The sequence below is a fragment of the Canis lupus genome, chromosome 30 (assembly GCF_048164855.1).
Source record: "Canis lupus baileyi chromosome 30, mCanLup2.hap1, whole genome shotgun sequence".
Taxonomy (NCBI): Eukaryota; Metazoa; Chordata; class Mammalia; order Carnivora; family Canidae; genus Canis; species Canis lupus.
The window spans coordinates 30,255,097-30,269,650 of NC_132867.1; the positions used below are offsets into that span (position 1 = coordinate 30,255,097).

Here is a 14,554-nt window from a genome sequence, read left to right on the forward strand (position 1 = left end):
GTTCCTTTCTCAACTGTCTATATCAATGTCCCTTTCCCTGAATCCTGAAGGCCAGCAGACCCTCTCTTCATATCAGCCCTGCAAAACCATTCTGGCCATGCCTTTAAGACAGAGCCCTCAGCACCTTTCAGGTCTCAGGCCAGTTCACCTATCTCACCTGTCTCCCAACTTACCAAACTGACAGAACAGGAGTAGCCCTTCCCAGTGGGGTTATTCTGTTTCTTGGGCCTTCCCCAGTACATTCTCGCCCCAGAAAAGAGATGGGTAAAAATTCAGGTGATGAGGGACGCCTGGATGGCTCAGTGGCTGAGCGTCTACCTTTGGTGCAGGGCGTGATCCCAGGGTCCTGCGATCGAGTCCCACATCGGGCTCCCAGTAGGGAGCCTGCTTCTCCCTCTGCCTGTGTCTCTGCCTCTCTCTGTGTTTCTCACGAATAAATAAATAAAATCTTTTTAAAAAAATTCAGGTGATGCATCTAGATGCATCTTCATGCTCACCTCCTCAGAGTGCAGAGTCAACATTTTCAACAACTCTGCTTCTAAGACACAAGACTCTGATAGAAACACCAAACTCCCCTGAGCCCTCAACTTCTCTACCGCCAGGAACAGTGAACAGAGCAGCTACTAAATTCTCCCCTACTGGCTGCTTCCAAAGTACTAGGCACTGTGTTATTTCATTCCATTGTCTCGAAAGGCCTTACTACGATCCCCAGCCAAAAGATGAAGAAATTAAGCCTTTAAGAGACTTAAGAGTTTTGCCCCAAGTGAACCACATGAGGTGACCACGATGCCTGACTCAGACGCCATCACCAAAACTCATCCTCCAACAGATGAATGGATTTAAAAAAACCCTGCCGCATACAGTACACTGGAATATTATTCAGCCTCAAAAAGGGAGGAAATCCTGACGCCTGCTACAACATGGATGAAATTAAGCTAAGGGAAATAAGCCAGTCACAAAAAGACAAATACTACTTGATTCCACTTATAGGCAGTCCCTATCTAGTCAAATTCATAGACATGGAAAATAGAATAGGGGTGGCCATGGGCTTGGGTGGGGGGGGGCGCTGAGAGGTTGTTGATTACTGGGGGCCGATTTGCAGTTTTTCAAGATGAAAGGGGTTCTGGGGATGGATGGTGGTGACAGGTGCACCACAGTGTGAATGTACTTAATGCCCCTGAACTACACGCTTCAAAATGGTCAAGATGGTAACTGTTACGTGTATTTTTAGCACAGTTAAACATAATCTTATCAAGAAAAGGAGGAGAGAGGTCCAACAGTTTCCTGTAGCCCATAGAAACCTGGAGGGACATACAGTAAATTTTAATTATTCTAATAATACAGAAGTAGTGAAAGAAAAAAAAAACTATCCCCTGATGACTTGCACATGAGAATTTAAAATTCTAACATAAAATTAGAAACCTGAGATTTTGGAAATTGTAAAAATCTGCTCTCCAGCAAGAACACAGACAGTGTCATGCCAATTTTCTTTGCTTCCTCCTTGGGTTCCCCACCATTTGCCATTATATATAGACCCCCTCCCCCCCAACCTTTCTGAGAGAACTTAACCTCGGAATGCCTGTTTGACTTGTACTAGAGCAGCGCCAGAGATACAGCACCATCCCCTGCTGGTCAGGTCGGAGGCACCTGCTGCTTTACTGCTGCCCGCAGCACTGTTAGCCGATCACCCTGGTGGCTGACATGCCTTTCATGGCAAATGGGCTTGATCTGGATTTTTTTTTTTTTTATGATAGTCACAGAGAGAGAGAGAGAGGCAGAGACACAGGCAGAGGGAGAAGCAGGCTCCATGCACCGGGAGCCCGACGTGGGATTCGATCCCGGGTCTCCAGGATCGCGCCCTGGGCCAAAGGCAGGTGCCAAACCGCTGCGCCACCCAGGGATCCCCTTGATCTGGATTTCTGATCTGAAGCACCCCTGCACACCACCAACCCATCCCCAACAAGCCGGCACTCCCAGAACTTGGCACCAGGGAACAGCAGGACCAGAAAAGCATGCAGCAGAGCTTGACAGGTCCCTAGGCCCTTGGGAGTATCATGACCCATCAAGGGGACGAGTCCTCTTGTCGCTAGCAACGCACTTTTAGAAAACCTTTGAAAAGTGTCTTCACACCCATCCTCTCCTGCCCTAGACCCCGGGAGCAAACAACTTGAGCATTTTTACTCCCATTTTCCCGAGGAGCAGCTAAAAATCAGGGTTTGCCCAAGGTCAAACAACTAGTTGGCTGCAAAGTAGGAACTGGAACCCACCCCTGTTATTCCTTCCGCTACACCTCCCTCCAGAGACAGGGCTGGCCAGCATCGCAAGGAACAGGAAATTGAAATGGCTCCTGGTAAGGCAGGAAGCCTGCCAACCTCCGAGAGAAGCTGACAAATGACCAGAGCCCGCCCTGAATCAAAAATGCCTCCTCAAAGGAGCTTCCGACGAACCTCTTCCCACCTGCGGCACTGGAGAGGGACTCCCAGAGTCCGCAACCCACCATGCCCACCTGCCCGGGGTGTGGAAAGTTAAACTCAGAACATGTGGGATGCTGTTCAAGATCCGAGTTGGAGAGGCAGTGGTTCCCTAGTATGAACTTAGCAGCTTTATTCTCACTCCCACCACATCACCCCCTACACACAGACTCTTGCCTTAATCCCACCCCTAGCCACCGAACCGTGGGGGGATTGGGGGTGCGAAGCAGAGCAGAGGCAAATCCTTGGGGAAGGAGCAGCAGCAGCAGCTGCAGCAGCCACCGGGCACCCGGGGTACAATCAACCAAAAGATGGGGAGCCTTCCGGGAGCAAAATCATGCACGTAAAGTCATGCACCATTTCCAAAATATTGAACCAGATTTCGATCACTTTACCTGAGTTGTTTTTGCTCTTCTGCCTTGCATGCTGTTGCTATGGCTAATTTGTGGGTTGGTGGCACCTTCAGAAAGACAGTGAGATTTCCTACAGGGAAGTGTGTTATAATTACTGTACGGAAGAGACTCTTCGGCGGCAGCTGGTGGCATCTTATGGTTTGCGAGGTCGGGAATATCAGACACCAGGTTCCGACAGCAGCCCGCAAATTTGCTCCTGGGCCCCCCGTTCGCCGTCACCCCGGAGTTTTTCTGAGCATACAAGTCACCCAGGGAATTGGCACGCTGGCAGGTGCTGAGCTGCCGGGGGCTCACCCGGGGTTCCATCCCCCGAGCCTCCTCGCAGTCTTTCTCTTCGGTGGAACCCAAGATTTCTTCGTTGCTTGTTAAATGTTCTTGGCTCAGATCAGAGAGTGAGAATTCCAGGCTGTCCTCCCGCCAGATGTCTGCAGATTTGGAGCGTTTCTTCTTAAAGCTCGCCGTCTCCATGAACGTGGGCCCATTGGATGTATAGGGATGCTGCCTCCTGCCTCCGTCAGCCAAATATGTAGCGTCATCCCCGTAAAGCCGGCTCTCCTCCGAGTCTGGCATGCTTTGCACAGAGGCGGCTGTGAGGACGATGCTGCTGTCTACGCTGGGAGTGACAGAAGAATCGGTGTACGACACGGGTCGCAAGCCCATGTCCACTCGGTCCACCCAAATGGGGCTCCCGAAGTCCTCTAGGGTGCCCTCTTGGGAGAAGGGCTCCAGGCCATTTTCGGCCAGGGACTGGGGGATGCTGGGCGTGCTGCTAGACCGCGTGCTCACTTCGGAGTTCCTGTGGATCATCTTCCCCGAGGACGCGTGCCTCGTCCGCCGGGCCTTGTGCGACAGGCGCAGTGAGCGCGATGTGTGCTTGCGCCCCAGGCTGGCATGCTTTTCTCCATAAAACTCATGCTCTACATTCTGACTTTCTGCGTTTCCCATGGTTTTATGGTCTGTAGCATTAGGGGGAGAAAAAAGGAGGGGATAAGTGAGTCACCAAGGAGTACAGGCAGTTTAACAGACAGAGCTCAGGGTGCAGGGCGGGTAGCAGGGCACCACCCTCCACCCGCCTGGAAGGTGCTTGGACCCTTACACGGGAGCAGGCGAGAACTAACATCACCCACTGAGACTGGCCCTCCCGCGGAGGGGGATGAGAACCGAAGTAAGATATTTAGAGAATCAAACTTGTCTTTCCCCGGAAGGTAATTGCCCATGGTGCCCGCCGCCTATATGATGCTTTCATGGGGCTGCCACCCCCTGCGTTCCTTCCTAAACTCTGTACTCTACGAAGTTCTACTCCTATCCATAAACTGAAAACCCTGAAAGCACAAACGGAGCGCTGGACCACATGAGTCACTTTCCGTTTGAAACTACATGTATTTCAAAAAGCAATCATAAAATTTGGAGGTGCGTTGGATAACCTCCCCCCCTTCTCAATGTTTCTGTTTGATTCAAACTCCACCTGTACTTCAAAATCAATCAAAACTGGAAATGCTCCAGATGGGAAGTCCGATCAACTCTTCCTAGTTCATCGAAGTCAAAAAGAGAATGGGCTTTTTACCTGAAATTCAATTAAATTCTACAGCAGCATTCTTAAAAAAAACAAAAACAAAAACAAAAAACACCTTAACTTTTGGTGTTTTGGAAGGGGCGTGAAGTGGGAAGAGGGGAGAGAGGGAGGGAGGGAAGGAGGGAGGGAGGGAGAGAGAGAGAGAGAGAGAGAGAGAGAGAGAGAGAGAGATGGGCATCACAAAATAGAAACCCCGCTCCCTGCTTAGCAGCAGACTAATGGGTTTATTTCTGGGAGCAGATCCAAACTGAGCACATTAATCTGGTACAGAGTGCCCTGCAAACAGAAATTCACATTATGAAACCACTAAATGTGATTCAGCCTTTTGGGGCTACCCAGGTTAATTCGAGTCCTTCCTTCACATTTTTCCAGCCTCGCTCACTGACCTGGTGACTGTTACCCACAGTGAGAACCTTCAAAGCTCACCACTTGTGACTCTCTCAGCCTATTCTCCTCGCTCTGTTCTTTCTCTGTACCATTCAGATTGTATGCACTTAAGATACACACAGAGAAGTGTCCAGAAAGGAAAAGAGGAAAAATATAGTAGCTGGGCATATTCCTGAGCTGATTCTTCCCACCACCTACATAGTCATTCATTCAGAAAATGTATACTGAGCACCTACCCTGTTCTGGAAGCCAGAGATACAACAGTGAACAAAAGAGACACATTTCCCTACTCTCAGGAAACTCATACTGTAGCCAAGGAAGGTACATGATAAAATAGTGAAAGGCATGGGGGGAAACAGGATGAATTGACTATGACCACGACAAAGTTTGAAACACCCTGCACTATAATACATCCTCACACTGATTGAGATTCATTCTACAATCTCACTGTTCAGTCTAAAACAGAGCATCAGCTCTGAGGAGCACATCTTCGCTGAAACAAAATCGGTGGCAACAGGAAGGGAAAACCTCCATTTCATGTCTCAGTGAGCTAGGAGGTAGCTCATACAAGGCACCAGATGTTAAGCGATTCCCATATTGGAATATTCCCTACCAGGTCACACATCATGTGATTCTCAGAGGGAACTTTCCAAGAAGGAGAATCTCCTTTTTTTCCTGGCAGCAAGTGTATTTCAGAGCAGTTAATAAGCTCATGCCTCTCTGGCTGGCGTCTTTAAGAAGCAAGAAAAGAAAAGAAAAGAAAAAAACACACGCACGCAACTCAATTCACTAGAGGGAAAAGAAAAACATCAGCTACTCCTACATATAACCACGTATGTGAACTATATTCTTATGAATATCATGTGCTCCGGTTTTAAAGTAAAATAAATAAATAAGCATTTCTTCCTTTTTAAAAATATTTATTTATTTGAGAGAGAGAGAGAGAGAACATGAATGGGAGGAGCAGAGAGAGAGAGAGAGAGAGAGAGGCTGATGTGAGGCTCGATCTCACGATCCTGAAATCACGACCCTCAGGTCGTGCTAAAACCAGGCATCAGAATGCTTAAGTGCCTGTGCCACGCAGGTGCTCCAGTAAATAAGCATTTCAATAACTGAAAGCCAATATGCATTCCTTAGAGTTCTGGATTTTTTTTTAAGTGTACATTAAGGTACCTGGATGTGTCTACATATCTATATGTTTTGCCAAAAAATAATGAAAAGCTTAGAACAAGTGTTAGGCATAGTTCCACTTGAAGAATCACACAGGTTTAAGTTTAACAGAAGGAAAGAATGATGGTGGAGGAAACCGAGTGTGAGAAGAGCACAACTGTCCCCTCACGTGCACTAGGAGGACCTTCTTCTGTCACACGTATCAAAAGTCTGCAAATAAGAATTGACAGGCATATTCCCAATAACAAATTTTTGGTGAGGCCCGTTTCTGCCAACAGAAAAGCAATCAAGTTAAAAGCCTCAGGAGAGGTTTCCTCAAGGAAATGGCCCCAACCTTCAAGAATTACAGCACCCAATGCATCACTCTGACGGGCCTGTTATATTAATAGCATTTTTAGTAGCAGGATTCTTTTCAGCCAGCCAAGGTAGGAAAGAAGCCATTTTTATCTTCGGAACTAGAATTTAGAGATGATTGCCAAATCTCCTAAATCCTACCAAGAGAAATTCTCAGGGGATGACCTAAGCGGAGTCAGCAGGAAGTCTGAAGCAATTCAAGAAAAATACGTTTCTAGGGACTGTTGAAATACCCCTTAATCTGAAAGCTTTTCCTGAAAGGTCGGTGAGAACCATGAGGGGTGCAGTTGGCCCTGGTGGGGGACTCGGCATGAAAAATTAAAATTGCTCGTGGCATCCGACAGACACAATCTCCTCTTTCAGGGTGCCTCACAGGCCACCCCCAGAGCATTGGTGCATTGGAGGTTCTAATCCTTTTCCTGTACAAATGTAAAAAGCCAGCTTTTTCCATACTCTGGGTAGCTCCCTATTCTCTGTTTGACCCCATCATTTATTTTTCTTTCAAAACAAAAATAGTCAGTTCGTATTTTACATTCGCACCTGCTCTGTTCCTGTGAGTCAGGAAGCTGCTTTGGAGCAGAAAGCAGCTTTCAGTTCTTTGGTAGCCCCTACAGAGGCTGGAAGTGCTCTCCTCCAGACAAGGAGTCAGTAAATGTTCATGCGTTTCAATAGCAAAAACAAAAGGCGGGTGACCAGGAGGACCCCACTGACACGATCATCACACTGTTGCTAGGTAAGGGAAGGAAGATTAAGGTCACGCTAAAATGCAAAAACCAGGATAGAAATGAAAAAGAAGAGCATTAGGAGAAGAACACTCAATCGCAAGCCAGAAACCGCCACAGTTTTAAACTCATTAAAACCATCACTTCCGGTGATCCCTGGGTGGCTCAGAGATTTAGCGCCTGCCTTCGGCCCAGGGCATGATCCTGGAGACCTGGGATCGAGTCCCACGTCGGGCTCCCTGCATGGAGCCTGCTTCTCCCTCTGCCTGTGTCTCTGCCTCTCTCTCTCTCTCTCTCTCTCTCTCTCTCTCTCATGAATAAATAAATAAAATCTTAAAAAAAAAAAAAAAAAAACAACCATCACTTCCTTATGTAGCATGGTAGTGTTCCAAATAACTTGCACCTTCAGGGAACACTCAGCAGTAGTGGTATTAGAGTAGGAGGTACAGGGAGCAAGATTTTATCACAAGAACAACCCTCAGTATTTTTACATCCAGTCTGACTTCTCATACTTTCTTCTCATAGGTCTAAGTTCTGGCTACCCTAGCCTGCCCCAGGGCCTTTGCCCATGCTCTTCTTGCTGCCTGCAACCCTCCTTCACAAATACCCTCACTCATGTTTCAGTTCGTTCTGATGTTGACTCAAATATCGCCTTCTCAGGGCGACCTCTCCTGGCATCTCTCCCCAAAAATAACAGCTGCTCCCTGCAGAGCTCAATCCTTACCCCCTCCTCCTCGTTTTTCTTTTCTTCCTTAGCATGTATCACCCCTGTAACAGACAACTTATTTCACCTACGTAACTTTTTATTCTCTAGCCTTCCCCATGGAACCTAAGCTTCAGAAGGCCTAAAAAGTTTTGCTTGTCTTATTTATTGCTGTATGCTCTGTGCCCAGAACACTGCCTGAAAGGTAAAAGGTGTTCGGTGGAAAAATACTGAATGAATGAATGAATGAATGAATGAGTGAATGAATGAACGAATGATAAAATCAACTTTCATCTAAAATGCAGAAATGCATACAATTCCAATAAAATGTGGATGAGAATGTTACCACGATGCAGGTTAGGAAACAGTACCACAATGTGGACTACAGAAAAAACACATTAGACTTATACAGGCCAGCCTCTTCCATTTGGTGCCTCGAGGACTCGCTGGTCTCCCAACTTTCCCATCGCTCCCCAGGTCCCTCCCACCAGAAAATCTGTGCATATGCCTCATCCCAGACCTTCAACCCTGCTCCACTGTGCTCCCCATCTCCTATTACCTAGCCAAAGAATGAAGGCCTAGCCTCATTTCCCTTAATTCCTGCCCTCCATTTTTTGGGGAGCTGTTCCTGCAGATGTTAGGGAAGAATTCAGAGCTGGGAGGGTGCCCCTCCCCAAGGTCTAGGTAAAAAGCACAGACACGATCAGCCTCAGATGACTCAGACAAAATGGAAGCAAGGGAGACAGGGTGACACAATGCAATGGGCAGGGGATCTTCTGACAGTAGTATAGGGTCAGAAAATCAAGATTCTCAAGGCCAGAGCTCAAGGACACTAGAGGGAGTGTGATTTTTTCTAACACCACAATCTTTCTCTTAAAATGATCCATTAAACTTTTCAGGTAATCACTGTAAATTCCTTTAAATCCACCACGTTAAATACTCAGTGAGGAAGTGTAAAGGTATCCTAAGGAACTTTATCAGTAGGTACCACCATTAGGTTCATGCATTCATCAGGTAAGTGGTCATTTCTCAAGGACTGATTTTTTCAATTTATTAGCCTGCCAAAATTTTAACTATACATATGCAAAAAATGTTTTTATACATATAAGAAAATGTCAAATTCCTGGCTTTGATAGCTAACTATAATTACTTAAGAGGCAACCATTAGGGGAAATTAGGTAAAGGGTATACTTCCTCTGTACAATTTCTTGTGAAACTGTAATTATTTCAAAATTTGAAAGACAAAACCATAACTAACTGAAATCTTCTGGTTAAGTAAAATTTTTGTTTAAAAGTGAGAGTTCTTCGGGGGCACCTGGGTGGCTCAGTCGGGTTCAGTGTCTGACTCTTGATTTCGACTTGGGCCATGATCTCAGGGTGGTGAGACTGAGCCCCATGTTGAGCTCCTCACTGGGCATGGAGCCTGCCCGAGATGCTCTCTCTCCCCGTCCACCGTGCGTCCCTATGCTCTCTCTCCCTCAATGAAATGAAATGAAATGAATGAAATGAAATGAAATAATAATGAGAGTTCTTCAGAATGAAACGTTTTAAAATCTGCTTTTACAGTTGAAAGCCATCTAAAACATTCTAATATAGTTTCAACAAATTAGGCAATAAAAAAAATGAGCATGCATTGGGGTGCCTGAGTGGCTCAGTGGGTTGAGCATCCCACTCTTGATTTCAGCCCAGGTCATGATCTCAGAGTCATGGGATCGAGCCCCACATCAGATTCCCTGCTGAGTGATTCTCTCTCTCTCTCCCTCTCCCCCTCCCCCCATTTGTGTGTGCACAATGCTCTCTAATATAAAAATAAATCTTTAAAAAGAAATAAGCATGCACCGAGCATTATCTAGCATCTATTATCAGGAAATACAAAGCACACACAGACCGTGGCCCAGAGGGAGATTAAACAGAGAGGTAGAGTTGATTAACTGGGGACAGCGCTTCTGTCTTAATAAAGTATGAACAGAACTGAATTGCCAACAGCTAATGCCAGCCAAGATGGAATAAGGCCCTAGGACTGACCTTTCCCTCGCTGATAAAAACTAAAAACTTGGGATCAAAGAAAAAAGCAACTACCCAAAGACTCCAAAGTGTAAGCATAAGCATGTGAGTAGTAGAGTCAGTCAAAACCTGAGGAAGCCACTCATACAAGAATGAGTTTCCTAGGTTTTCTCTCTAGACTTACCATGGAAGGTGCGCACCCAGTAAACCTCTGACACAGGCAAGCAAAAATTCCCAAGACACACCCTGTTGTTCTGGCCAAAGAACCAAGAAACCCAAAGAGTGAGGGGGATCCCACAGGAAGAGAAGTGGCAAAGCAAATCCACTAATGCTGTGCATATATCGACAGAACTCCCAGGCTTACCCCTCAGATGCACATGCCTCGGTCTGACCCAAAGGCAGAGGCTTTGAGAAATGAATTATTATAAAAACCACAGTCTACCTCCCAGGCTAACAGCCAAGTGGCACGTGTGTGAGACAAATCCAAAGATGCATAGCAAAGACTCTGTGAAACTGAACTGACCGTGGAGCCACCACCCACCAAAGGGGAAACCAAACTGGTAATCTGAACCTAGCCGAGTTGACTACGGGCTAAAACAGCAAAAAAGGAAACCCAACATTTTCCAGATGACTTTAACAGGACCTAGTGTGTCCCAATATAATACTTAACATGCCCACAATGTATTCTAAAGAACCAAGAAATTCTAAGCAGTTCTCAAGAGAAAAGACAATCCCTCAATATCAGTCCTAAAGGGACCCAGATGTTGGAAGGAATATCAAGCAAGGACTTTTTATTTTTTTAATATTTTATTTATTTATTCACAAGAGACACAGAGAGAGAGGCAGAGACATAGGCAGGCATAGATGTGGGACTCAATCCCAGAACCCCGGGATCATGACCTGAGCTGAAGGCAGATGCTCAACATTGAGCCTCCCACGTGCCCCTCAAAGACTTTTAAAGCAGCTATTACATGGTTGAAACTGCAGTCCAGTGTGTTCTGGGACTCAATATGATAGGAGATGTATGCAAAACACACCCAAATTCATCAATGAAGTGGAGAAAAAAATCTTCTGTATTAAAATGTTTTTCTTTGGGTGGCTGGGTGGCTCAGTCGGTTAAACATCTGACTTGATTTTTGGCTCAGGTCATTTATTTCAGGGTTATGGGATGGTCCCTGTGTTTAGCTCCACACTGAGCATGGAGCCTGCTTAAGATTCTCTCTCCCTTCTCTCTCTCTCCCTCTGCCCCTTCCCTACTGCTTGAGCATGGTGGGCACATGCACTCTGTCTTTCTCTCTCTTTCTCATAAATAGATAAATAGATGATAGATAGATAGATAGATAGATAGATAGATAGATAGATAGATAGATAAATGTTTTTCTTCGGAAATTTCCTCTTCAAAAACTAAACCAAAATAAAGCAGCTATTATAACTATGCTGAGTAAAGGTAAACATCCGAAATAAATGAAAAACATAACTGCATGTAATGTCTATGCAAAATCATTATAAATGTCAATTATTATATATGAGTAGAGAAACAGAACACAAATAAAAAAGAAAGGTAAAACTTGTGTGTTCCAAGATATATCACGCAAGTTGCGATTCTCATCACACTAATGTTACGTCTTCTCCGTTTTGCATGAGGAAACATTCCAGTTAATAGAAAATCACCCCACAGCCAAGGTCTCTGGGCAGAGAGCAGTAAGGAAAAATACTACTGTAACTTCAGATTGTTCAGGAGGGGGGAAAGGGAGAGAAAGAAGATACGAAAGGTAACTGGAAATAATCTCATTACTTTGAGAACTAAGGAGCCTGTAATAATATTTCTACGGTACAGGATGTCAAATTCCCTAGATGAGACCAACAGTTCAAGCAGTACCCCAAATAGACAGCAGAGTGACCCACCCCTTCCGTGAAGAATGGGAAGGCTAGACGAAATCAAAGCCCAGCCCTATGGGTCAGCCTGCCAAGGCTTGGCCTGGTCAGAAGTAGATAATCAAAAAAGATAATTCTAACAACAACAACAAAAAAAGTAATTCTCTTGTAGGGTCAAACATCACTGGAGCAAAACTCTTCTTATCCTCAGAAGTAAAAATTTACATTTGAGATGCACATCCAAGAAAATGGTTTTGAGCAGGTTAAAATTTTCCTTTAAGAATATTAATGTTGGGCAGCTTGGGTGGCTCAGCGGTTTAGTGCTGCCTTCAGCCCAGGGCCTGATCCTGGAGACCAGGGATCGAGTCCTATGTGGAGCTCCCTGCATGGAGCCTGCTTCTCCCTCTGCCTGTGTCTCTGCCTCTCTCTCTGTCTCTGTCTCTCTAGAATAAATAAAGTCTTAAAAAAAAAAGAATATTAGAATATTAATGTCACTTTCTCTCTCTTTCTCTCTCATACACACACACACACACACACACACACACACACACACACACGCCAGACCTGTATAATAATTTTAAAGGCAACTATTCTGAATAGAGTGATTGTGGGTAATTTCAATTCTCAAAAAATTATACTTTTTTTTTGTATTTTCAAAAGTTTCTGCACTAAACCTGTAATTCATTTTAAGGAAAGAAAAATAAATAAAACATGTTAACATGTTTGAAGTCCCTGGGTTTTTTGGATAATTGAAGAGAGTGAGGATGTGGGCACTATGCTGACAGCTACAACAAACGACACCAAACCCAAACTCAAAACAGATGGCTGGGAAAAATTACCTAAGGTAAAGAAAATACTATCTAGCTTGGATATAATCACGCTTTCTCTATATTCCAACAGCACTTTGCTTGACCTCTTCACATGGTGTCTGCAGCACGGTTATTTCTACACTGACACACTTGTCTTGCTTTGTATGGACCCCCTCCCCATCTTTTTATAATTGCTCAGTGGCAAGGACCATGCTTTACACATCCCTGTCTTGGTCACCTAAATATACTAACACCTTAACACAGCTCTCCTCAATGGGAGTGATCATCACGCAGACCACCTCTTAACAAGCGTTCTTCAAATATATAAAACATTAGAGCTCATTAGCAGGCCCAAGATGACCCAATTCATATCATATTTCAAAAGGGAACTACTAAAGCAAGGTTTCTCAGTCATCGGTAAGGACATTGTGAAACCCAAGCACAAGGCAGTTAATGATGCATATAAATGATAATTATTAATAATATAATTTTGCACTCCCCTGAGGTATTTAAAAACTTATTAAAATAAACATAATGATCACCCTTCTATGACTTGAAAACAGACCTCCAAATTTGCAGGAGAAAGGATGAAATGTATTTATTTCAAAGTTAAATTTGAAGCGAAAATCACAAGACAACAGATTGCAAATTTAAAATTAGCTTCTAGTGGGAGGTCTTGGTTTCAAGCCTGTTTTTTCTCTACTGGAGGCTGAGCTTGAAGACAGGGGTGGGGTAGGGGGTGGGGGGGGGAGCTAAGATTAAACTGAGACAAAGTTCTGAAAGTTTTTGCTAAATCTTCACAAACCCATGAAAAGTGTTTTGCCAAGTCACACGCAAACACCCTTCACACAAGAGACTAAACAGGAAAGTTTTGCAACAAATAAAAGATGATCTTTGATTTAGAAAGATGATTATTTTGACTGTATTTATTTTGCTTTTTACAGATTATCTAAACCAGAAACAAAATCTATCATTGTTTTGAAGTGAAGATTTTACAGCTAGGTTTGTCGTTTTCAAACATAATCCAATCTAAAGATGGTGAGCTCAGGGATAAATTTAAAAGACCCTGAGGGCAATTCACAGGGAGGGGGTAGATTTCATAGGTACTGGCTTTTTCTTTCTTTCTTTCTTTTTTTTCTTAAGGTTTAATGCTAATGCTTTTGAATTCTTAGATGGGTGTAACCCTAATCCAAAGAAGTGGTTCCAAATTCTTTTTCCCACGAGCTACATGCAACAAGGCAATTCCAATGACGCGAAAATGTATCTGTCCCACCACTTTGGGAGTATTTCCAGGAATTCATGCAGACGCAGATAGGATCAAAAATACATATACGGGGCACCTGGGTGGCTCAGTGGTTGAGCATCTGTCTTTGGCTCAGGTTGTGGACCCCGGGTCCTGGGATTGAGTCCTGCATCAGGCCCCCCATGGGGAGCCTGCTTCTCCCTCTGCCTGTGTCTCTGCCTCTCTCTGTGTGTCTCTCATGAATAAATAAACTCTTAAAAAAAAATACATATACAAACCTACCTTACAAGGCAACAGTGGTTCCCAGCCCAACTTGCCCGAAGAGCACTGTGGCATTTAGATACTGAGATTGGAAATGGTGTCCAGATGAACAGCGGCAGGGACCGGGTAGAGGAATCAGTCAGCACCTGCCCCTCGGGGAGGCCATCGTGGTGTCATCTGAGTCTACGAGGATGTGCCAAAAACCTGCAGAGGACGGAAAAGGGAAAGGAATTGGTCAGCCAGAACACAGAAGATGGGCCTTTTCGATGGAGCTCACTCTCCTCCATTCTCCAACATCCGTTCTGTGTGCGATACCACCCCCCGGAATCAAATGGTGCAACAGTGAGCAACAGGTATGAAGACCAGGCATCATCAGACATATAAATAAGCATAAGCGTAACTATATTTATGGTAAGAAACAGCCCTAAGGGGCTCCTGGGTGGCTCAGTGATTCAGCATCTGCCGTCTGCTCAGGTTGTGACCTTGGGGTCCTGGGATCAAGTCCCACATTGGGCTCCCCACAGGGCGCCTGCTTCTCCCTCTGCCTGTGTCTCTGCCTCTCTCTGTGT

General features: G+C 45.0%; 1 protein-coding gene across 8 annotated transcripts in view; it reads right to left on the reverse strand.

Annotated features, from left to right (window-relative positions):
- The window catches only part of TIAM1 (TIAM Rac1 associated GEF 1), a 388,153-nt gene that overhangs the window by 129,381 nt on the left and 244,218 nt on the right, over positions 1-14,554 (reverse strand). For all 8 annotated transcript variants that reach the window (XM_072806723.1, XM_072806716.1, XM_072806719.1 and 5 more), the window contains 2 exons: positions 14,007-14,189; positions 2,867-3,840 (listed from right to left, as the gene is read on the reverse strand). In XM_072806723.1, the coding sequence (XP_072662824.1) occupies positions 2,867-3,829 (963 nt within the window). In that variant the 5' untranslated portion in view covers positions 3,830-3,840; positions 14,007-14,189. The remainder of the gene's footprint in view (positions 1-2,866; positions 3,841-14,006; positions 14,190-14,554) is intronic.